This window comes from Staurois parvus, unplaced genomic scaffold (assembly GCF_062004578.1).
Source record: "Staurois parvus isolate SC_StPar_1 unplaced genomic scaffold, SC_StPar_1.0 ptg000155l, whole genome shotgun sequence".
Classification (NCBI taxonomy): Eukaryota; Metazoa; Chordata; class Amphibia; order Anura; family Ranidae; genus Staurois; species Staurois parvus.
In genome coordinates, this window is record NW_028317951.1 from 17,452,241 (window position 1) to 17,477,969 (window position 25,729).

General features: G+C 38.8%; 1 protein-coding gene across 1 annotated transcript; it reads right to left on the reverse strand.

Moving 5' to 3' along the window:
* Positions 1–4,755: 4,755 nt before the first annotated feature.
* Positions 4,756–19,818, reverse strand: TNFSF10 (TNF superfamily member 10). The gene is made up of 5 exons (XM_089675521.1): positions 19,660–19,818; positions 11,602–11,745; positions 9,391–9,436; positions 9,135–9,245; positions 4,756–8,566 (listed from the first exon to the last, which is right to left on the reverse strand). Exons 1-5 carry the CDS (start codon positions 19,777–19,779, stop codon positions 8,151–8,153), a joined length of 837 nt encoding a protein of 278 aa, XP_089531647.1. The 5' UTR covers positions 19,780–19,818; the 3' UTR covers positions 4,756–8,150.
* Between the last annotated feature and the right edge of the window lie 5,911 nt (positions 19,819–25,729).

Consider the following 25,729-nt stretch of genomic DNA (forward strand, 5'->3'; position numbering starts at 1 on the left):
ACTAGTCATTTTACATTTACTACACTATGAGGTTTGTCTTTTGTCCATTCTTTTGTTCTTTATTAACATGTCTTTCAATTGAGAGAAGCGGAGTACAACCAGAGTTGGAGGTATTTGCCTCACAAGAGCTTATGACTATTCTTTGTTAGATGTCCACTACATTTTGGTAAGCAGTTTGGCATGGTCATGTGCACACTGATTGATGCTCCTAAGGCACATAGATTTATTCACTGGGATTGACACCTTTGAATCCTCAAGTTATATGTGTGGTCATTCACTTGTGATTGTAAGGCCTTTTTTGGACACATTTGATCACAAATTATCAAGATTGATCACAAATGGTTACGTGTAAAGACGACACAGATTGTGCTCACAAACACAATATATGAATGCATTTATAATTGGTGACCGATTGTTACATACAGTATATCATTTATTGTGATTTACTTTTACTTGCACGTGATATGCATTGTAAATGTTTAATTATCTTGGATTCCATTTTATATTTAATATGCACAAGTTTAGTCCTGTACTTTTCTAGTTTTATTATATATGTGTGGTATCAAGAACTTTTGTGTTGATTTACAGTTATAGTTATATAAACGTAAATGACCTTGCATTACTTAAACCAAGATAAGTTAATTAAAATGCTGTATATAATGCCCAAAGGGTAGGAACATACTGTGTATAGTACCTGTATTATTAGTGCACCATTACAGCACACCAAAACAGCCCAGCTTCTGGTTTATGAGGGCAGTAAATACAGTATGTTCCATCCTCCATACCAAAGCATTCTCATCAGAGGCTTGCTGACCCATAGCTGTGACATGAGCAGAGCAGGTCAATGCAAGTAGCTATGGTGAAGCCTATACAAATACTAACTTTCAGAAAGTACAAAAGTAAAAAAGGAACAATACTTCTCCAAGGTATTGTGATTATGTACTTAAACACCCCCCCCCCAATATTTACAAAGTATCCAATACAGTGTGGTTCAACAAATGTCAAATACCCCTTAACATGTGAATATTTATTATAAATACTCTGAAGGCCTCTTACACATGGGGTCAGCCATCTTCAGTGCATCCCTCCCATTGCTGAAACCACAGGGCCATAAACACTGGTACCAATCTGTATACTGTTCTCCCCCATCCAGCCTCCTCAGACTATCATTGACTTTGACAGGCTGCCAGTGGTGGGAATGGTTGTTGCATCTGTCCATTTTGGGGTCATTAGAATGCCAGGAGGGACACAGTGCAGCTGGACAGCCCCCTGTGCAGGGGGCTTGTTTTGTCAATGTTTCTCAAAATATCCCATTGGGTCTGTTTTTTATGAAATGTATAACTGAAAAAACTGCATGCAGCATCACCTATGTATTTTACAAAGCATAAGTACCCCCTGAATTGTGTGGGACACATGCTTGTATCATATAATTTACCCCAATAATTTTGTCTAACACTTGAAGGTCATGATCCAAGCTACTAAAATGTGTATGCAGTGCCTTTGTGTAGAACAAGTGTCTCCAAACTTTTTAAACAAAGGACCAGTTTACTGTCCTTCAGGCCTTAGGGGGGCCAGACTGTGACAAGTGTAAGTAGAACATGCCCCAGCATCAGTGGGAGTAAACACTGCCCCACCATTGGTTTTAACAGGAGGAATAGTGCCCCATTGTTTGTTTTTGCAAGAGGAATAGTGAACCGTGGTTGTTATCAATGGAAGGCATAGTGCCCCATCGATGGAGTCAGTGGGAGAAAAAGTACCCTATCATTGGTCTTAGCAGAAGGAATAGTGCCCCATCAATGGTGTCAGTGGGAAGAAGAGTGCCCACTTAATGGTGTCATTGGGAGGAAGGGTGCCTCATCATCTGTGTCAGTTGGAAGAATAGTGGCCCAAGAGCTCGATAAAGGCAAGCAAAGGGTCGCATCTGGCCCCCAAGCCAAAGTTTGGATACCAGTGGTGTAGAATATAAAGGTGATAGATCCAAAGAGTAGAAAAATAGAATTTAAAATACAATTTGCATACAATACTTGTCTCCCTCTGCTTTACCAGCTTGTAATGAATTATTATTTTAATTGACATGGAAGTCCTGTTTAAACTCCAAAATGTACTTATGCACGTTGTTTAATCAGTAAATATTACAGTCATGTGAAATGAAATTAATATTTAGCTCCAGTTGGTAATTTTAGAAGTCCTGAAATGGACTTTGAATGGGATAGAGGACCAAAGTTTGAGTATGTGCACAATAGCTTTTGAATGGGTCAGGAGATACAGTTCATTTTATGGGTTATCAACAGCTACAAAATTCCAGTTTGAAAAAAATACATAAAAAATCCACTGTTTCAGCGATAGCAGATATTCTGACTTGTGTTCCAGTCATAGTTATTTTAAATGTATTTTGTAATTCCGACCTCCCATAAAATCTTGTCACATTGGCTCAACTTGTTTGATAGAAATGTAACCCATTGAAATGGTGTTACCTGCAATACATTACTATGGACATTAGATGACATTCACATGGAAAGAATAGCCCTTTGGAACTTATATGCTCAACAGCAGAATTTAGCTGGTAGGCAGGGCAGTCAGGGACTACATTTACCAAGAAAGGTAGCATTTGCGCAGAGCATATAAATATCTAAGCCTGGAAGATTGGTCAGGAGAGTGCGGGGAGAGACTGAAGAAGAAGGAGGTGTTTTGATGGCTGTAGTGCTGAATTAGGCCACGGAGCCAGGGCTAGAGAGAGAGGAAGAGCGGAAAGAGCCTACTGACCACCCGGTCTGCCACACTGACCAGCAGGCCAATCTGACAGCAGGAGACCAGACAGAATGCCAAGTCTGAACCGGAGAGTCCGTGGACTGATCCTGTCTGCAGGGAAAGACAGATTACTAAAATCTGCTGGACTATTTTGATCAGGTGAGAGAGACCCAAGTACCCACTAAGTGAATACTGACAGTTTTCCACCTCAGTCATCTACCTACACATAGTTGTGAACATTACATATAGTTTCCCCAGTTTGCGGCCTAGTTCTCCCGGCCGCAGGGGCGGACTGACCATTTGGAAACTCGGTCAGTAGGGGGCCCCATGAGATGCCCTGGTACCTTTTTCATAAGCTTTTTTGAGTTTGTGCAAGGACACAGGGGCCCCATGATCCCCTATTGCCCGGGGGCCCCATGAGTTGTCAGTCCGCCCCTGCCCAGCCGCCATTGTTGGGATACATCTGCATTACAGTTTATCATACAAGCTGATCGTAGGGCATACAGTTGTAGGCCTGGATACAGCAGTGCCAATTAAAACAAGTTTCCCTTCTTTAACAAAGCAGGATTCCTACTACGGCTTATTTTGCTTTGTTATTCAGAGGGAGTTGTCTTTGTCCATAGAAACCTATGCCAATTGTTGCTATTCATTACTTCAAGCCTGCCTTATGTTTAGTGCTTTAAAAGGGGCCCCATCCTAATTCTGTACCACCAAGAGGAAAAGTGTTAAATCTCCCTCTTTCCTTCACTATCTTTTTTTACCATCCTAAGGAACTATATTCCACACCTCAACTCAACTTCATACCAACTGGGCCCCAACAAGCGTGCAGAAGACACTGTAGTGTTCTTAAAGGGACAGTGCTCAATTTCAAATGAGAATTATCTTTCCTTCATGGCTAATACTTGTTATCTAGCTCTGAGGACCCACAGTGAGCTTACCTGTTTCTTGATAGTTGTTCCTGCTTACTGGAGATTCAGCAGTCCCCTCAGATTGGAGGCAGTGGATTATTTCTGAACGCAAGCCTGCCAACAGTTATTGTTGCTTTACTGTGAATGTCATTACTTTTGCTCAAAATTAACAAGAGTGATTATATTTGCTGCATATATCAGTGTCATTTTGTTATTTTTGACCAAGTAGCCTTTAATTGCAATATAAACTTCATATTGGTTTATAGTAACTTGTGTCAGAGTTGTGATATATTTTGGTCTAAAGAGCACGGTGGTGTCAGCAAAGGTTGGGCTTTCAAAAAGAGGTCCAGATTGACAGGGGACCCAAAATTACTAAGAAACCCCTAAGGAACTAGTGCTACATAAAGTTTGGACTGTGGAAATCATTGTAATGAGTAAATTCCAGCTTAAACTACTGCATTCTCTAAACAGCGAGCTTCTTTAAATCTTCTTTCTGGGATTCCCCCATAGATATCATCCAATCTAGTTTTTTCCATAAAAAAATAAGAAAAACCCTACCTAAATGCCCCTTATATTCACCTAAGGCAAGGTTCATAAAAGGTTTCCCTGTGGCTATGTTTGCGCAGGCACAGCAGTCCATTCATTTGAATGGGCTGCTGTACCTGCACGATAAGTAGGAAGGTCAATGTACCTTTTCTAAAACTACAGCCACATGGAAACTGTATAGTACTATGTTTTTGTGGATTGGAAAATGATTTACAACGCATGGGGGTGCCATTAAGAATTGATGGCATTTTCATGCATCTGTTAAACAGCAGTGTGTTTATACATGCAGTCCCACACCTGCCTAGGTGTGATCCTATCCTAAATCCACGTACCGGGCCATGGAACAAAGTTGGCAGACCTATGCCAGTCCTAAGTAGCTATATATTCATATGCAATAGTTCATATTACAGAAGGAAATTCTTTTTTTTAATTTGTTTTTTGCTTTGTCTATATTAAAAAAGATAAAAAAACATTATTCATTCCCTTAAATATTTTTTTGGTAAACCTTATGTCTACTTCCAATTTTGAAAGTAGAAAAAAAAGAGCCTGAATGTAATATTCCCATTTTTATTTTGTATCAAAAATACACTGTAGCAGTAAAAATATAGAAATGATTTACATTTACAAAAAATATTGACAGTATTCTAGAGAAAGAGCAGTAGTAATTAATTGACGTAATGATCCTTTACATTTTGAAATACACGTACATTACATTTTTCAGAAGTGTTACATACTGTACATAGTGGTTTGCCTTTAGACAGTAAGGTTACATGAAAATATTTGTATCCCACATAGTGGAAGAATGTATATAATAAAAAGATCTGAATGAGATTTTTTAAAATTGTGTAGTAGTTTTAAATTTGAGCCTAACTCCAGCCAAAACGTTTTTTCTCTGTTTGAAGTCCTCTGTCAGTGATGGGAAAGCTCGCTAGTTGGAACAAATACTATAACAATTTTGTTTCTCAGTATTTAAGTGATGTGTTAGAATCTCTGCTAGGTTGTTATTACTGTATGCATCTTACTTGGTAGTGACAACAGCACCCTTCATGTTTTGTTCTGCTGTCGCTGTAACAGGAAATGATGTGAAATCTCTCAGATGGCATTTTAGACAGCAATGAAAGCCGAACAGACATATTTAATCTTCCAAAATCTATACAAAACTACCAAAATATTTTTGGCAGGAGTTGGGCTGTTGTTGGCAAAAGTAATTTAGAACATATGGAGTTAATCTCAGGCACCTGAATGGCTTAAAATATCTATTGTGGTTTAGGGTATACATAGTAGAAAGTGTTACTTAAGCTTTTTAGGTGATTTTTAACAACTTTAACTTGATTTAGTGTACTTAAATCTTGATCTAAAATGATACAACCGAGTGAAATATCAAAGTTTATTATGTTTGTATATATGACTGTAATTATTACAAAGGAATATATGAGATCAATTATTTACAATGCTACTATAGGCAGATGTCTTCATTAAAAAAAAATAATACTGCTCATTTACTAACATGCATTTACATGACTCCCAAAAAGTCAAGTTAGATTTTATGCAATAACATAAACCAATAAAAAATCAGCTTTTGTTGATTTGAACATATAAAAATGTTGAAAGTTGATTTCTCATTGGCTTCTGTGAGTTACTGCCCATTATAGCTTCTTGAACAATTACTGTTTAATGCTAAACTTCTAAAGTCTAAATGTATATTATTAAATGAGCTCTAATGAGTTTTATTTATTAACACTGCACTTCAGCACAAATTGGCATCAAAGTGAGTACTCTGTTCTGAAGCATTCAGTGAACGGCTCTTTCCTTGAGGAGTAAAGAACTATGTGATGTGCTAATTTGTGCTTGGAAAGGCAATGTAAATAAATAAATCTATTACAAATATAAAGTAGATTTGCTTATTATAAGCAGAATATTGTAATTTCCATAGGAAAGTAAATGTTAAAGTTTTGTGTTGGTATGGAAAATGCCACAGTCACAGTTTATTTTATGACAATGCATTACAAATTTCTATCAACAATCATAAATTGCTAACAATTTGGTGAAATTAAATCACTTACCTGGGAACTACATTGTGAGGCTGTGCCAACCAATTAGGTTAGTATAAACTCAAATGGCTCCATGCCATGCTAGTCACAGGATGTATGAGCCCAAAGCCCACCGATTCGATGAAAATCTGAGATCTTTCAGATGCTGATTACACCTAATGATGAATCCAATATGTCATCATCTAGTTATGTTATCTGTTCTATAGAATCTGACCATTCTATAATCACACAGGTATGGCTGATCTGCAGCTTTTACTTTGGTTGAATAACCCTCTTTGCCTACATACAGGTACTCTTAAATAGCACTACAGCTGTTTGTTGTGAAATTTAAAGGACTATTAAAAAAAACTGGAGAAAACTAAATGAGAAAGTAGAGTAACTGCCCATAATGCCTTTTTACTTTTGATTTTCTGTGACAATGACAATAAAATGTATTTTGGTCATTAAGGAGCACTTAGGTGGTGTGTTTGCAGTACTTATAGTATATATATATATATATATATATATATATATATATATATATTACTACAGAACACCAATAGTCAATGGTTACTATGAGCAACAATTCCACTTTTGCTCCCAATTTATTTTGTCCAGTTTTTATAAGTAGCTCTCTTAATAACATTCTTTAAATTTTGTGTTGATTTCAATCTTGGTAAGATTGCTCAAGAATGTTTTCCTGCATGTAATATGTCTGTTTTTCAATGCATGGAAGTTGACTTTTTAGTCTTTAGAATAGTAGCAGGCAAATCATTCTTCTCTTCAGTTAAAAAGGTCCAGCAAGACCAGCCAGCAGGATTCAGAAGGTTTGAAGAGACGCTCCTTTCCCTCTCTTGGTAAGGAGGTGTTAACGCTTCTGAATTTATTAGTGTGGTACGGGTAAAAGCAAATTATCTTGCCATGAGCAATATGTTGACGTTAATAATACCAATATCAGGGTATCAAACATGAATAAAAAAAAGTATACTTCCATATGTGAAAACCATTGTCTAGGCTTCTGTAGCCTTGAATGTTCTGGCGGTTGTACAAAGTTTTCACAGTTATCCTTCAAAAATGCCATAATGGCAGACGAAAAAACTTTCCTTCAATGGAAATTAATGAGATGCTATAAACTGCAGCGTGAGAAGTCATATAGGGGAAAAGAGTTTGTGCCTACCATGAAGTATAGAAATGCAGGAGGAAGAATAGATTGGTTGGTTGTTTTTTAGAACATGTATTCAATAGGGTGGCATAAAAAAAAAACAGGCCTGTCCAGAATCCACTTCTCCAAAGAAACCAATGAAATTTTAGCTGCAGTCAGACATCTCATAATAGGAGTTCAATTTGTTTGCCATCAACTGTTGCTCATTTTACATTGTGCATGCAAAATAAGCCTGTAAATGGCTGGAGAATGTTAAGTTTGTCAATGACCAATTTCCATTTTTCAGCACATATTAAAAGGCATATTGTTGGTTCAAATACTTAAAGGAAACCCGTCATAAGAATATAAAGGCTGTCATTGTTGATCTGCTTTGAAACATACTATGTTTCAGAATGTCTCTGAAGGTTATTAGACCAGGTCACCAGGTCATGGTGTAGCTAATTAGTCACATTCAAATGGACTTGTTCTGTCATAATGAGGGATGTTTTCTTAGTCATCTTCCTCAGATCTAATGAGTGTCAGGATCATACCCAGCATTTATTGCCACACAGGTAATTCAGCCATGAGTGTTTCTGATACTCATTAGCGTCCTTCAGATATTATATAACAAGTCCACTGAAATGTGACTAAGTACCCCTTGCTAGAATTTCAGGAGGTCACCAATAGTTGCTTTTGTATTTCTTAGATGACAGGTTTCCTTTTATTGCCTTTTCAAATGTTCATAATCTTTCCAGTTTCCTCATAATCCATTGCTGGTTAGAAAACCTGGAATGCTCCAAAAAAGGTTCCTGCTGCCTCTGTGTCTACCATACTTGCATTACTTGCTGAAACAAAAATTCGGTCATTCTTATTTAGTTTAAAAACACCTCCTTGGTAAATGGAGTGCAGTTCATGCTGTGCCTCTTTGGACCAACAAGTTGTCTTCACATTTTTCATCAGTGCTATGGGACGGGGGTAGTCTGTTCTTCTGTAAATATATTGCACTAGCTGTTTACTTTTTCCCTCGTCTGGGTCCTTGTAACGGAAGTATGTCTGGGCATAGATGTAGTAGAGGCCATTTTCTGGAATGACCAGGTCTCCATTTTCCATTTTGATTTGGTTACTTGAAGTTGAGGACTTTTTTTCAGACCATTCAGTTATTTTATCTCCCTTATAGTGACTATTCAAAAGACCTGATTGGAAGAAAAATACAAACAGTTTAGTTTTTTTTTTTAAACTCTTGACCACACTGGGACAATGTTCCCCAGGACAGAAAGCAAGAGTGATTCTCCCAAATAAACAAAGCCTCATACCAGTACTCAATATACCCATAACTAGAGAATATATATATTTTTTTTTTGCTGGAGTTTGCCCACACACACTATATGTTGGTAATATATTTCAGACTATTTCAGAAAGTGTAGAGGTGGGCCACTGCACATGCTTAAAAGGATATTGGCCTGGGTGCAATCAATGAAAAAGTATGTAAAATATGAAGCAGGCAGCAGGTGCACTCAGTGGGACTTACAATAGGAGGGGTTTTCCAATGTAATTTAATAAATATCAATGTTTCAGTGGTGCACAGCCCATCTTTCTCAAGCAGTCTTGCAGACTATTCTATGTATATTCTGATATCTAACTTTTTGTGAATTTGATATCAGGGGAAATAAAGACGTTATTTGTAATGATACAATATGATTTAGATCACTCTACAACAACAAAAAATGCTCCATATTAAATACTATGACTTGAAAGCATTACTTTCTTGCTGAAGTTGGGGTTTCCCGTTTCCAGTGAAGTGGGTAGCAAAGAGTTGTCTTGTTTGTGTTTGCTTCTCAGCAGCGACAATTGGAACCATTTCTGAAACCTTTTCTGTGTAAAAAAAACATATATATGATTCTGTTATGTTGGTAGTCAAATATCTTACTTCTTTAATTAGAATCAGAAATCTTTCTATCAGTTTACTGGCTATACATTAGGGAACTTGTATATTACCAATATTACATTTAGTACATACCTCTGATTATTGCTGATATATCTGGTCCATAATTGCCCACAATCATCTGTAAAGAAAGAACCATAAATATAATTTTTTTATTTATTAAATCGGTATTATAAAGCATGCTTTTGTAGGTTAATAAATACATTGCATAAGTATTATGTTATCAAATCAAGGATTGTTGGACTCCACAGTGATATTATGGGAAAGAAGAGTAATATTTCTTTGCACTTTTGAGTGCTTACATTAAAATGCCTACACACATCATCCATCACTAGAGTTGGGCTTGATGTTCGAGTTGAACTTAAGATCGAGTCAAACATTGGCCGTTGGTGTGTTCAGTGGACTCAGTAAGGGTACTCAGCGGGCTATGCGCCCGCCGCGCCCCACGAGCCAAAGCAATGCACCTGGCCAATCATGGCACACGTTGATGTCACCAGGTAACCCCGCCCCTTAGATATTTAAGAACTGTCAGGCCGGCACAGCTGTCAGACAACCAGGAGGCAGCAAAGCGGGGTTTTTTTTCTTTTTTTGGGTTGGTGGCAGGGACGGCCATCATGATTGATGTTGGATCTACTTCGGGGAATATTTTTTTATTTTTGTTTATAATAAAGAACTTGGTAAAGACTGTCTTCTGTCACTTTTTACACTACACTTTTTTTCTTTTTTTGTGAATGAGTAGTGGTACCATGTACCCATACTCATTAACATGGAGGGGTCCGGGATCTGGGGGTCTCCCTGTAAAAGGGGCTTCTGGATTCTGATAATTCCCTTGCTGCAATCAACATGGGGACAAAGTGCTTTGGGGAGGAGCCCCCCTTCCTCAATCCATTTTTTGTTATTTTTTTTTTAATTGCCAGCAATTCTTTTTACATTCTATTTGCCCTTTCCTATTTTCCCCTCCATGTTGTTCACCTCCATGCTGTTAGCTTGGATTCACACTTCTGAGTTAAAATATACATGTTTTAATGCATGCCGTGATGCCTGTTCATGCACATTTGATGTACTGGTGTGCTGAGAAGTGTCTTAATGGGTTTTGTGTTTGTTTTACACACAAAGATCTAAACACAGTTCAGTGTATGTTTCAAATGAACAGGTGAATCCAGCCTAAGAGCTATGGAAACAACTTGCAGGTCCTATATTTGACAGATGCTTTGGCTTTGATGATAGCAGTTCTTGTTGTGGTGGCTAGGAGAATGGAAAAGATCACAGGCACTACATCTGTATATGACCCAAAGGCAAGGAATTCTTGGCATCTTTGTTCTACAGACTTGAGGTGTGCACCTAACTTATCAGTAATACTTAACAGGACTCCTGGGTACAGGGTATGTCAAAGGTATAAGTGGGTAGTGGAGAGCCAGGGATAACACCAGTTTAACCATTGAATCAGGCTATGTATGTATGAGAAATTTGGAGTAACAGGTTCCTGGATATGTATGGTGTTGAGGCATATAGAGGAGGCAGTAAGTGACAACTCATTAAGAAATCTGCCTCCTCATCTAGATCTCACTCACTCAGTCACTCATCATGCCTACACCTTGTCCCTTTCCACCATGGACAGACTGAAGGTTTGGCGATTTGAACCTGGACATTTGATCTAAGAATATTATTGTCACACTAATATTTCTGGTTTATGGTTGATATGCTCTCTAGTACATACAGGGGGAGATTTACTAAAGATGGTTCACTCAATCTGGTGCACCTGTGTATGGTAGCCAGTCAGCTTCTAACCTCAGCTTGTTCAGTTAAGCTTTAGCAATAAAACCTGGAAGATGGTTGGTTTCCATGCATAACTGCACAAGTTTCTGAGTGAACCAGTTTTAGTAAATAAACCACACAGTTCTATGCATGGTTTCATTTGGAACACACTGCTGTGCTGTTTACTCCACATTTCTCCATATTATGCACTTTGCTGTATCATCTATACATTTGCTATGCGTGTTCTCCCTCTCAGGCTACATTCACACCACTTCATTTTCAATTAGATAAAGTTTCACAATGAGTGGCTGTCCACACCCATGAGAAGTGTGGAATCTGCAGCAAAAATAAAACATGCTGAAGTATTTTTATTGCACTCCACATGCAACACACAAAATATAGAGATGTGAATGCAATTTCAGAAAGCAAACTGCATTCATTGTAACAAACATATATGTGTTCTGACAGACACTTGCTAGTAACAATAACAATAGTAATACCCTGTGCTACCCTTAAAGCACTTTACATTACCTGTCTCATTAAAACTTTCAGCTGAGTCCTTACTGCCCAACAGTCATTACTTTTGTCAACAACAACCCTATCCACGGGTTGAAGGACATTTTCAAAATCTTCTTCCATGAAACAGGCAATATTTCGGATGTAGGTTTCATGAATCTGGGAAAACAATATTGGAAGATTTTTATTTCCCCAGAGAAGCAAAATTCACAGTGTGCAATATAGTTCAATATCTCAGTAGTTAATTGCCTCCCAATGACAAACAAAAAAAGATCTCTTTGCTATGGGTTACTGCAGTTGCCGTTTGTGCTGCTTTATTAAATATGCATTAATAAATGTATAAATTCAAATAATAATAGGATACCTCAGATGTAAGGAAACATAGCAATCACTTTGTCATATTTCTTTTTTCTAAATAATATGTGGAATTAACATTATGTAAAGCAAACCTGCCACAAAAGAAAAATGTGGCCTGCCATGATGATCTGCTTCTCAAATTGCTAGTTAGCTGGCTCTCAACCTGTATTTTGGCTAAAGTGCTTTCTGAACAACTGATCTGTAAGATCAGAGAAATCAGAGAAAAGTCAGAAGCCTCTGTTCGAGGACTAAAAATACAAAATAAATGGTTAGCATGATAGCCAGACAACTAGTATTTACACAAGGAGAACAGCACTGACAGCTTCTATACAACAGGTTTCATTTAGTTTTGCATACCTGAAGCTCTATTTTAAAAAGTTTTATTATAAAGATAAGGATCTTTGTAGATATATGACTTAAAGGTGATTTCTGGGGAAAGTAAAAATCCTCACTTGCAGTGGGGCTGCCCCAATCTGTATGGGTTGAATGCACTTTATGTCTAGGGGCCTTCAAAAGCAGCTATACCCACCGATCTTGGCTCATACAGGCTTCCTTCATGATGTTAAACCCACTACACATGTCCCACAATTCAGCTGGTTCTTCAGGAAATGGCCAAATTTTAGTACATGTGTATTCCTTTCTGTTCAACAGGATCCAGTCTAAAGACTTCCCCTTACTTTTGATTTTCCATTTTTATTGGCTAGTTGAAAAAGGTATAAGCATAAAAGTAAGGATTGTTATCATGAGGCATAAGCTTTGCGTATACTCTCCTAATAAAAATCCTTCTTTCATCAAAGAAGATGTTAAAGATATTATGAGACCTTTAAAAGAGTCCCACACCATATATTCAAATACATTATTATTTTCATGTCATACTACCCCAATAGTGTGTTAATTAGGAGCATGGCTTATCTGTGAACAAACAATTTCCAGTATGCTGACAGACTTTCAAGCAACATGGGTGGCCTGTGGTAACTTATAGTCATCATTTTTATATACCAGAATCGTTCATATTATTCCTTTCATGATAATTTTCTATTGATTCATATAGCACCTTTGTTTCATTTGGCACCTTACAATGCAAGAGGTGTAATAAATACTGAGAAATGCACATAATATTAAAGCATAACATAAAAATAATGTCTGAGACATAATACTAACATAAGGGAACTGTAGTGAGTTTTGCAGTGTCAGACTTTGTAGACGAGAAACTGCCATCAGTCAGCAGTTCTACTGTGTATTGCGAGTGCAAAGGAAAGAAAATGATTTCATGTGGGAAAATCCCTTTGAGATGTATGCTAATATATAAATAGAACAACTAAAAAAGGCATAGTGATGCTTCTAACAAGAAAAAAAAATGTTTAGTGCACGAAGTAGCAGACATTTGTATTAACCCCAATGGTTGTCATGTACCTTAAGGCTTAAAGGTACACTAAACTAAATTTTTTGCCATCAATTGTTCTAAGATATCAGGCATACCATGATATTTTTTTAAGTCTCTTACCATTGTTTTCAGGCTTCTTTTTTGTCCTATGCAAACTCCCTATTCTCCACTGATGCACCTCACTGATACTAGTGTAGAATGAGCAGTGCCATTATTTCTGGTCACATGCTCCGCTCTCTGTGTACTACAATTTTCATAGAACTGAATGAGTCTGCATGAAGCTGTATAGTCTATCCTGGGGGCAAACAGTAAAAGATTGCTACTTTCACATACAAAAGAGGTGCATGGAGGACAAAGGAAGACATCCTAGAACAGGAAGTTTGAGAATAGCAGAAAAAAAGTTTGCATTTGAGAGATGAAACAAAGGAAAAGGGAGATAGAAGGTACTTTCTACTTATATATGGACATATTGCATTTATTTTAAAAACAGAATTTAGTATCCCTTTAATATTTAAATATGGACAAAGCTTTTTTTGGTCATACTTCTCTTATAACTAAGAGGAGTGCACTTACTTCTGCTCTCTTGTGACCCAGAGTCAGCTATTGCCCACTATAAGCCAATGTCACAGTGTTGCTCCAAGCTCTGGAAGGATCCCAACAATGTTATTGGGATCCACTTAGCTGCCTGATTGACAGTTCATTCTCAATCTAGCTCTCAGCGCCCCCTCCCCGGCTCAGTACTCTAGTGAGCTCTGGAGGAGTGGAGAGCAGTGACTAACAATCTCTGCTCTCCATTCCAAGCAAACTGAGAACTAAGAGATCAGTGGTCAGTTCTTAGAGCCATCGTGGGACCACTCCAGCATCACAATAATGAGGTGAGTATGGAGGTTTGTCTTTTCTATACAAAAACCTTTAAGGTTGAGCTCACCTTTTCAAGAAATTAGCCTAGGCAAAGGGCCCCAGTAGGTTGATACAAAACCAATACTGAATAATGTTGATTGATGTAATTACAATACTGGTGGCCATTTGTAGCTAAATGCACCCCCTTCCCAAAAAGTATGGCTGAAAAACTCCCATAGTTAGCATTCCGCATCCTGCCTTGTTGCTAGGGCACTCCAGCTGTTGGGCGCTCACTCCCAGTATCACAGGATTGAGCTCTCTCTCATTAGACAGCCACATATGAGAAGTGCACTCTTTTTTCCCCTGCAAGCTCAGCTGCTGCTGCAACATGGGTAGAAAGAGCATGCAGCACATGCACTGGAGTTTGTATGAGGGACACTGCTTGCTCATGTGATGCTGGGGGCAAGCATCTAATGGCTGAAGTGTCTTAGCAACAAGAAAGGATAAGAGAATGCTATCTATGGGAGTTTTTCAGCCAGACTTCAGCAAGGTAACGGGGGGGGGGGGGGGGTGATAATAGCCTAAAGGTATGGTATGGTAATTACGTTAATTAACATTTTTCAAAGCTACACGTGTTTTTTTCACCTGCTGGGGCCCCTCGATAGTACTTGCTATTTTCTTGACAAGATGAACTTTAATTACAATAAAGTATTTATCATGTTCATTTGGCAATAGAGCTCTGTCAATTTACATTGCACATATATTTGGAATAGTTAAACTGTGCAGATGTACAGGAATCCATGCTTCGAAAAAGACATTGTTTAACAAAATAAACAATTATAAATCAGGTCTTTTTAAGTTTAGTAAATCACTGTTACTGCTATGTCTATAAGACATAATAAGTAAAGCAGCGCAAAAGACATCAATGATATGCAAAGTAAATTAACTTGCATTAACCAACAAGAATTTATCATTCACTGTTTGGCCAAGACGGAGCTAATTCTTTTTGGGCTACAGCAATTCTTCCATTAATATTTCTTTCTATGTGCCTTATTGAAGAAACCTGCATATTTATGAAAACATTTTGTCATGGGAAAAAAACTTCATTTGGTACTTTTTCATTCCTGAAGGTTTTTTTTTAAGACGTTTTTTCCTCTCCTGAGATTTTAGATCTAATCTTCTGTTTGGTATGTCATAAATGTGTTTGCACTTTGAACTATTCTCAGGATTTCCTCATACAGAGTTGGACTTTCCAGACATTGAAATGTAATGATGGCTTGGCCAGAGAGTTACTTACTATAGTATAATTGTTTTGTGCATTTATTTCCTGATACAGCTGAACAAAAAGAAACTGTAGGAAGAAGGATGCATACAAAAAAAAACACTTTGTGTGGGATGCTCAATAGACTTGTTATTTTAGAAATAAGCAAGCTTGCTTTAGTGCTCCCTGTTAGGATAGGCCCTAAATAAAAAAATGACTTTTGATTAGCAGCTTAATTTTAACTGAACAACAGACAGAACCTGTGCATACTTACCTTTCTCCTAAAGCAGATTCCTTGGAGGCTGACCAGCTGCTGTTTACTCTTCTGCTCAGTCGTCTTCTACAGTGCTAATTTTAAAGCAGAGGCACTGATTGGCTGTTCAGAAAGAGGCAGCCAATCAGTACCTATCATTTGCACTGAAGACCTATCTGTTGTGTTTAGACAACCATTTAACATTGCAATAATCTGATGGTGGATATGCTTTGAGTGCAATATGTGCTTCCCTGCTAATAAGCTCTAATTTTAAAGTACAATCCCAGAACCCACCGACCTGTATTGTCCAACGATTTCATCTCCGTCTTTTTCATAAAACAGTGCAGGATGTGTGAAGTGCTGTAACTCCTAGCAATGTAACTTGTTGAACAGTAAGCTAAGTGATCATTTCTAATTCTTGGTTTGGGTTCTTGCACTGTTATTATCATTGCTCTTTGCTTAGGTTTAATAAATAAACCTGGATGTCCTAGCTCAACAGAAAAAAGTCTGTTGGCCGTTAGTAGTTCTTGGAAGTGACCTAAAGTGAAATTCAGACGCATCGGGATAGATTTACTAAAACTGGAGTACTCACATTCTACTGCAGCTGTACATGGTAGCCAGCCAGTTTCTACCTTAATCTTGTGTAATTAAGCTTTGACAATAAAACCTGGAAGGCGATTGGTTTCTATGCAGTGCTGCACCAGAATTTGCACTCTCCAGTTTAGGAAATCTTGTACATCATCTGGTCAAACAGGGTCACAGAGGTGCAGAGATGAGTTATTTACATACAGTAGTGCACACAGCTAGCTCTCTTCATTTGGAGGTAATTGGAATTTCCAGGATTGATTACAATCAGTTCCTTCATTCAGATGCCTGGATATATTTCTGATGGATATATCTAACAATAATATACTGTGTATTAACCATACAATACAATAGTCCATTGTTCTGGTGAGTGTTCAGGTTGCTTTCAGTTTCTCTGTTTACCACATTAAGCAGGATGAGATAAAGGCACACCCATTCTGGAGCTTGGATTTAAAGAATTTGAAATATTGTCTATCATTTAATGGTCACTCTGGATCATTACCACCTTAGGACTAGAAATACAAAAGTGAATGTTTGTAGTGTTTGATTCTGTCAACATTAATGAATATATAATGATTAATTAATTAGTAATTAATACATATAATTTTAATTAATTTATATCCATGCATATTGATTTAATAGTTTTTAATCAAACTAATTTACTTTAGATCCTTCCTTGCAGGTAGGGGTCTTACTATATGCGAAAACAGGATTCTGCAAGCTTCCATAACAATCTGCTTAACTGCAATCAATGAAAATCAGTTGGGGGTGCTGAGGCGCCACTCTGCCCCTATCACACAGAAGGGTAGTTTGCCATAAATATACTTTTATTAATGGCTCTCATTTGATGGGAATTAAACTAATCTGATATATTGCTTGAGCATGTAGCTTTAGCCACAGTATGACTTTAAAAAAACAACTGTAAAATGCAACATGTAGTAACCAGCACGTCAATAACAGCCAATCGTGATTGCTTACTGGATGTTGTTGGCCACCTCACATTAGATATTGCAGTTGCCCTCTGCATATTCTTATTGCAAAGACTCCAAGCAAGATCTCATTGGTTTTCCAGTGATAAATGTTAATACAATGTAGATCAATTTACCACAGTTTAGCTGCAGCATTTGCAACATCAGAGGCTTTCCCAAATCCTTTCATCAGAGACTAGCAAAAACATTTGTGTTCCCCAAAGGGGAAATGAAAGCAGCTGTTATCACAAGTGCCAGATGCCACCAAGCGTCCGAAAGCATGTGCTACTTGGCCACAAAGTATTGGGCAATACTAGATTTCTCAAAAAGGTGTTTCATTTATTGGCCCTCTCTGCAGTTCTAGGTCAGTGCAACAGTTTACTTTTTATTACTTAACAGTAAAGAGTTGCTCTAAATTTGTTTTGAGCACTGAAATGCCATTGGATCATTCCTGCCTTTTTATATCAGAAGCTACAAGACCGGTTTTTATAAACCATAACATGCAGCTTAAAAGGGAAGGGCTGCCAGTAACCTTAGAATTGTAGTGTTACACTTCATAAGAGTTTCCTTACACAGGTTTTCATTGTGCAAACTGCAAAGGAGATAGGGTTGTTCTGTGGTACAAATGTTGTGTCAGAGATTGATAGTAAAAAAATGCTTCTTCATAATTCACAACTTGAGAATCTTATCAATATAGTTTTCATAATCATTCATCCTGTGGTTACTGCCTTAGTTAATAATGAACATGTTCTGGGATCAACAGATAAAGAGTCTAGCTTATGATTTATTATTGTGCTCTGTCTGTTTCACACAATTTACCTTCCTGGGTGAAGGAACTGTTGGGATAGTCAGGTAAATAAGGGTGGTGCAGGCATATTTGAAAAGCTGCTGATTAGGATGCAGTGATTGGGACACCCATCTCAGATCTCCATATCTATGATTGCATCTTATTTTCAACATGCTTCTACTACACTCACTGTCAGTGAATTTCAGAAAGTGAGCCTCTGTAACCATATTAGTTGCTATAGCCACATTGTATAAGAGTAGTCATAAAAAAACACAACAGGTATCCATTGTCTGAACACTGCAGATAGCAGTCCCATTGGATCTGGCTCAGTATACATTTTTGGACCTGGTGTATGCAGGGCACTTGGCAGGAATCAGGACTGCTTGCCAATTATCTACCTAATGTCACCAAAGTTGCAGCATAGTTGAGTCTTCAGTGATCATAGAGGACCACAGATGGAAAATGGTGGTCAAAAGGTACTATAGTGAGAAAGAGACAGCGGTGGTAAACTAATTGCTGACACAAGGCTTATTTTCCATGTTTCCAAGATCCTTGCCAGGGCTTTATCAGTGGTTTGTCTGGCTCTCTTTCATGACCCTGAAAAATTGGAGTCATTTCAGTAAACAATGCAATTTCTGCACAAATTTGTTGATAATGAGTTATTTAAAACTGATCCAGTGTCTACCTTTTGTTTTTGTTATTTGTACAAAAGAATTAAAGGTTACAAACTAGTTAGCAGCAGTTGTGTGGATCAGCTATCAGCAGCTTCTAAGAGTACCAATAACTAGAATAACACTGTATGCAAGAATATACTTATTTTATAAAACACTGTAAAAAGCAATTATGCTTTGCATATGTATAAAAATCAGAGATGATAGCTGGTTGACTGCTTATTTAATGACAAACACCATCCAAAGAGAATATCTTGTTTTTTGGTGGATGACAGTTGGTTTTGACTTCTTATTATCTCTTGGAGACTGTAGGTCCACTGTCCTGTCTTGGGTTATACCGAACATCTGCATCTGAACACCAATTACATATTTTTTCAGCATTAGAAAGATCACATTAAGAAATAGATTTGGGACTTGGCTTTCCAATATACCCAACAGCTGGGGAAGCTAAGAACCTTTGTGGGGAGTCCCCAATACACTAGTATGTGACATAACATGCCAACAGACACTCAAGACTGAAATCTCCTGTACATGAACATCTTGCTGTTTATACATCCTCAGAAGTTGCCACTGCTCACACAATGAAGGTAATTTTAGCATACATCATGATTCTGTTCTTGCATGTAGACAGCAACTTATTTAACTCTGCTAATTCAGGTGATGCATTTAAATTTAGAGCTCCATGCACTCTGCAAAACTAGCTATGAGCAATGCATATACTTTTGAAAGTTTAAATAAAAAACTAAAATAGGAAAAATCAAAGAATATAATGCAACACAAAATAAATTAATTTCTAAAAGAGTTAGCAGGTTAGAAATGTGAATAAAGTACACCCTAGCATAATAAGGTGCAGTATGTGGACTTTGAATAATTGCATGCAGACTGTCCAGCAAGAAAATCGTCAGTTACAGCTTTTAGAAACCAATTCACCCACTCTTTAAGATATTGCAAAAAAAATGCACCATACCTGTTTGATTTCATTTGTGAAGTAAACATAAGTGAAAATAAAAAACCCAGCCTGAAAAACAAATGACACGAGAACAAATCCACACAGAACATAAGAGTTGGAGCCAGCAACAGCTATCATGTTGACAGAGCGAATAGGGAAATGCCTGTGTGGAATATTTCAGCAAACCGCCCTAGTTATGTTTACAGGCTGAAGGGGAGGAGAATCTGAAAAGTTCCTGTTCTTCGTTTCGTTTATTTCAGTAACTGCAGCCAAAAAACTGATTTATAGGAAAGGCTAAATAATCACATACATACCAGACTGTTCTCTATAGCTGTAAGGCCACATTCATACTAGTGCAATTTCTCCTGCATCTGTTGTCGCACCTTAATGCACAGCAATGAAAATCACATTATTCTCTATGGTGCCCATTCACAACAGTTCAATATGGTGGTATGATTTTTGGAAAGGTACAGGTGCTTATTGTGATGCAGAAAACTGCGTCTATGGCCCCATAACCTTCAACAGGCATGAAAAACGTGTATACAAGATTTTTTTGTGCTTTTATGACAGGGTTTTGTGCTTTACAACCAGTCTCCTCCTCCTAAAAAATACATAAAGCATGAAAATGCATCAGAAATGTGTGTAAAAACACTTAAGAAGGTGCTACAAAAATGCACTAAAAAACTCATAATGAAGCTAGACTATGGAGGCTATGGAGGCAGTACTAGCATTTGACAACAATGAATCTAAAGAAGAGAATTTACCCAGTTTCAGCCATGTTGGATACCCTGTGTTCGTGGGTAATAGCAGCTAATACTTTTATAACCAAGTGCAGACACACTATTTGGACAGACTGTGTAGGTGCAAAGGGCCCTCTGGGATTTGATGTGGGTCTGGCAGGTGCTGGACCCTCTTTCATTGTTTAGCATAAGTGGGCCCTGGATAACCACCCCACCCAATATGAATAGGTGGTACACTGTATCCCTTGCTTCTTATTTACAAAAAAATGCAAAAGTATATAAAAAGTAATAAAAGTAAACACAAGTACCATAAAAAAGTGGGTCAGGCAGGTGCTGGGACCCTCTTTCATTGTTTAGCATAAGTGGGCCTTCAGATAACCACCCCACCCCACCCCATATGAATAGGTGGTACACAGTATCCTTTGCTTCTTATTTACAAAAAAAATTCAAAAGTATATAAAAAGTGCTAAAAGTAAACACAAGTACCATAAAAAGTCCCTTATTAAATAAATCTCCCACAAAAATAAAAAAGGAATACCCACAATAAATATCCAATGTCAATCATATTGTCCAGCAATGTAGGCCTTCCTCCATCACTACTCCTGTCGCAAATGGCAGGCCCCTGCCAGCTGCTGTATGTCAACAAACCTGGGTGACATCATAGAAAAAATATAGTCAATATAGTCATACATATAGTCAGTGACATCACCAGGGATCACATGGTTGCTTTATTTAAAAATACAACACAGTCAGTGGGGAGCTGTGATTTAGTGGTGGTATTTTTCCTTTTAATTTTCAATTTTAAAGAAGTATATTGTACTGGTGTGCAACTTTACAATAAAGCACCTACCAAGCATGCTATTTGAAGTATTTGCATATTTTTAATGTTGCCCTTTAAGCCGTATTAAAAGATCTTTAGACACTGAATGATATTTGAAAAAATAAATGTGCGTTGGAAAATGTCCCTCAGGGCAGTACCAGCTGCCCATGTAATTTTTTTAACCAAAGTGTGTAAATTCATCATGAAAAAGGCTAGACAAAAATAACATGATCCAGTGATTTCAGTGAGGTTCAAAAACTATGTTCAGGGTTTGTGAAATTCCCACATAGTTTGGTGATTGTCCAATGAACCTAACTTTGCTCCCTCATCACTAGTATTGAGCAGCAGTTGTATGGGGGGGGGCGCAAAATGTGTCTTATATAGAGATTTTTTGATTACTATGTCTGCCACTACCCACAACTGATTTTTTTAGGTTACCTCTATTATATTTCACAGTTGGTCTGGCACTGGGCTAATTGGCTACATTCCCTTTTCCTTCTACATACATTAACATGTTCCCACAAGTGATTCCAGTGTGCATGCTAATGATCATTTGATCAAGTTCCTCTGTCTGGCTTCAGTCAAATACTATATGACCGTTTTTTTCATGCTGCTCTAACAGTGACACAACTATTTACTAAAAAAATTAGTTTTTTTAAAAGCAGCTGATTTAATCACTGATTGGGTATGCAGTTTTCTTATCTTTTAATCCTTGCCTATGTCCCAATTCTAAGCTGGTGCCATGACTGCTATCCTAGGCATCCTGTTTCAGGATGACTACTTTTTCTTGCAGCATTCTATGGAGCCACCCTTGCATGCTGGAACTAAAACTGTGTCTCTCCACACTGTGTGCATCAACAGAAATATATAGCCCATTGCCTAGGATGGCAAGGTTACTTAGGTTGGGAGCATCTTAATTTTACTCCTATATATCCTCCCTAGGTATAGGGGAGTTAGCAATGGTGAATGAAGTGGAAAAATATGGCCACCGCTATAAAAGAATAATTTAAGGTGATTATATGAGAAGGAGGTAAGAAGCAAATGGGGAAAAGCTATCAGGAAAAGAAGGGGTAGGGCAGCATGAACAAGGAAAAAAAAAAAGAGGGGGGTTCTGGAAGGAAGAGCTGATTCAGGGAGGGTATTGGCTAAAGGGAAATTGATTTACAGGGAAAGTGGCAGGATACAAAGGATATTTTATGGTGAGTTATAAGAAGCCAGAAATGATCTCTCACTATGGGGTGAGTGTTAAGGTTAAAGGTTTTCCTGCCCTAGCGCAGAGGCCCAACAGATCTGAGTAAGTATATAATGCCAAAAGTTCTGTGCTCAGGAGTTGGTGGTCATTATTTATTCATATTCTGCAGAGTTTATAAATTCAGACCAGCATGCCCAGAAGCTGAACTATGTGTATCAGTTCTTTTAATCTTGTTGTTTCTTGCGCACCAGCCCTAGGTCTGGTTGAGTAAAACAAAGTATACATGGCCCACAAATCAGCCAGCTCAGCAGTAACTGGCTGACTTTCAAGCCAATGACTGCAGTGCTGATCAGTGTATTCTGACCTGAGAGAGTCTCCGCTATCAGAATACAATAGCTCAGTGGAAGAGATCCTTGCATCACACACTGTTTTTGTTAATATTGGGAACCGTCAATTTTTGTTTTTTTTTCGCTCAACCCGCTGGTTAAACAAAAAAAAACCTGAATGTGTATATGTGACGGAGGTGTGGGTGGGACAGAAGACACACGAAGAGCAGTGGGCACACAAGGTTTTTAATTGAGGGATGTGGGACACTTGATCGGGGCAACAAGGATAACGTCCGGGGCACACAGCAGGGGCAGTTCAGGCAGGGATAATCCGAGCACACAGCAGGGGCAGTTCAGGCAAGGATAATCCGGGCACACAATAGGGGCAGTTCAGGCAATGATAATCTGGGAACACAGCAGGGGCAGTTCAGGCAATGATAATCTGGGAACACTGTAGGGGCAGTTCAGGCAAAGATTGTTCGGGCACACGATAGGGGCAGTTCAGGCAAGGATAATCCGGGCACACAGCAGGGGCAGTTCCCAGGGACACTCAGCAACGGGCAGCTTCCAGGGACACTCAGCAATGGACAGCTTCCAGGGTCACTCCCAGAGGTCAGCTTCCAGAGACACTCAGCAACGGACAGCTTCCAGGGTCACTCCCAGAGGTCAGCTTCCAGAGACACTCAGCAACGTACAGCTTCCAGGTACACTCAGCAACGGACAACTTCCAGGGACACTCACCAATGGACAGCTTCCAGGGACACTCAGGAACGGACAGCTTCTCGGGTCCTGTCTCGGGTCCAACTAACTCCTCGGGTCCTGCTCCAGTCTCTTTATCACCGGAGCAGGACGCTTCCTGGTTGCCCCGACAATAGCCAGCCCGGCGTCGGGTTTCTGGGGCAACAAGCCCCATCCCCTCACTCCGGCCGCGCAGCCTTTGTCTCCAGCGAGCGCAGAGCGTGGGAACCTCGGAGCTGCGCTGTGCCCGCCGAGACAAGGGGAGGGGTGCGTGCGGAGACACCTAGGTGGCCAGCACGTGGAATATCAACGTGCAGGTGCAGTGGGGTTTCAGACCCTTCGGTGTCCGGCCATGGAGAGGAGCAAACCGCACCGCAGGGGGAATATCCCTGGCGTCCGGCACACCACTTTGATGTGGGCTTGTGCGGGCGCAGGGACATGTAATGAGGAAGGGAGGGGGGAAGCGAGGGAGTGAGAGGGGGGACTGTGACAGTATACTCTGCTTTAGCTAGTAAGCAAGTGCCATGGAATGTACTTTCTGTCAACATTAGTCAAGTGCACTGTTATGGGACTTTATGTACTATTTTTGGCTGAGGGTTGTGCAATGTAGCGGGTATTGTGCAGGTGTGAAATCAAGTAGTATTGCTATGATTTTTTAAGCTGAGGTACCATAGACTAGAACTGCACAATGCAGAGGCATTGCCACTAGATATGGAGGGAAGAGTTGCTAGTACAAATGAAAAAATAGCAACTAACACAATTTCTAAAATCTTTTGATCAATGTTGCAAGAGCTAAAATGCTGCAACCTGTCAGCCACCATGATCATGTCAGGACATACTAGACCCTACTGAGAACATCTACATCTGGCAGCTGTCATCTTGCTGTCTATGGTAGTCCAAAAGTAGATTGGTTTGTTCCCATAATTTTCTTAAAGTAAACCTTCCTAGTAGAGACACATGTAGGCTTCCGCTGCTGACCTCCTTGGGAAATGTTAGTGGCTTGGCTACTATGCTGACTTTTGAGGCTTTCTATGCTGAGTGAGTTTTTCATCCAGAATATGCTTGAAGATGATGAAGAGAAGTCAGAACTCCTGATCTGCATACATTTAATTTCATTTACATTTATTTAAATAAGACACAACTCCTATCCACATGCTTAAAAGTTCAATAAAGTGAAATAAGTACAGTTCATAAATAGATAAAGTGCAGTCCAATAACATAAATAATTTTCAGCTGATCCTGTTTGGAGCCAGGTCTACCACAAGGGACCCCCAGATGTGGCACCCCTCTTCACGGAGTCATCCGATCTGAGCTTCTTTCCATCTACAACTGGAGTGACCTTTGGTGTATATGACACAAATGCGCAATTAAATTGTGCTTCCGGTGAGTGCGCAATTTACTCTTTTCTGCATAACGCCGGACTATATGTACCACGGGGATCTTATCAAGCCTTCTTCTACTCATTTGTGGCTTTTTCTGATCACTGAACTTTTATTGGACCATCATTGTATTGTTCATCGTGCAAATTTATTGTGCGTTTATATAGAGAAGTGGAGGCGTGTGTGGTACACGCCTTCACTGCATTTTTATTGGGAAGGTCATACACATCATATGTGGCCTATACCGCTTGCTAAGATCTAAAGAATTTTGCACCACACATACTGGTGCAACCATACGTTTATATCACTTTCTAGCGCTGCACTATTTGTTATGTTTTATCCCTTGGAAAAAGGACTTTTCTAAATGTGAATTCTGATTTCTTAATTCCTCCAGTACTTCACCAAATTCCCAGATGTTGGTATGTAAAAGGATCATAAAGCATACTTAGCGTAATTACGTATTATTTTATTAAACAGTTAAAATCAAATTCCACTTACAAAGTAAAGTAATAGTAAAGTCTGTATACAGGGTGTCTTCAGAAGGCTTCTGAAGACACCCTGTGGGAGGGGCCAAACATGGTAGGTGGGGACTTCTGGTGACATTGTTTCTAGCCAGTGGAGCGCACGCAGTGGCGGTGTTTCTGGCTCGGTATACAGGCTTTACTATTACTTTACTTTGTGAGTGGAATTTTATTTTATTTGTTTAATAGCATAATATGAAATTACGCTGTGTGCTTTATGATCCTTTTACATACCAACACCTGGGAATTTGGTGGAGTACTGGAGCAATGGAAGAAAGGAGAATCCACATTTAGAAAAGTTCTTTACCATGTGATATTGACTCTTGGCAATAAGAGCCCACACCATTCGGTGAATGGGGATACAAAGGAGGG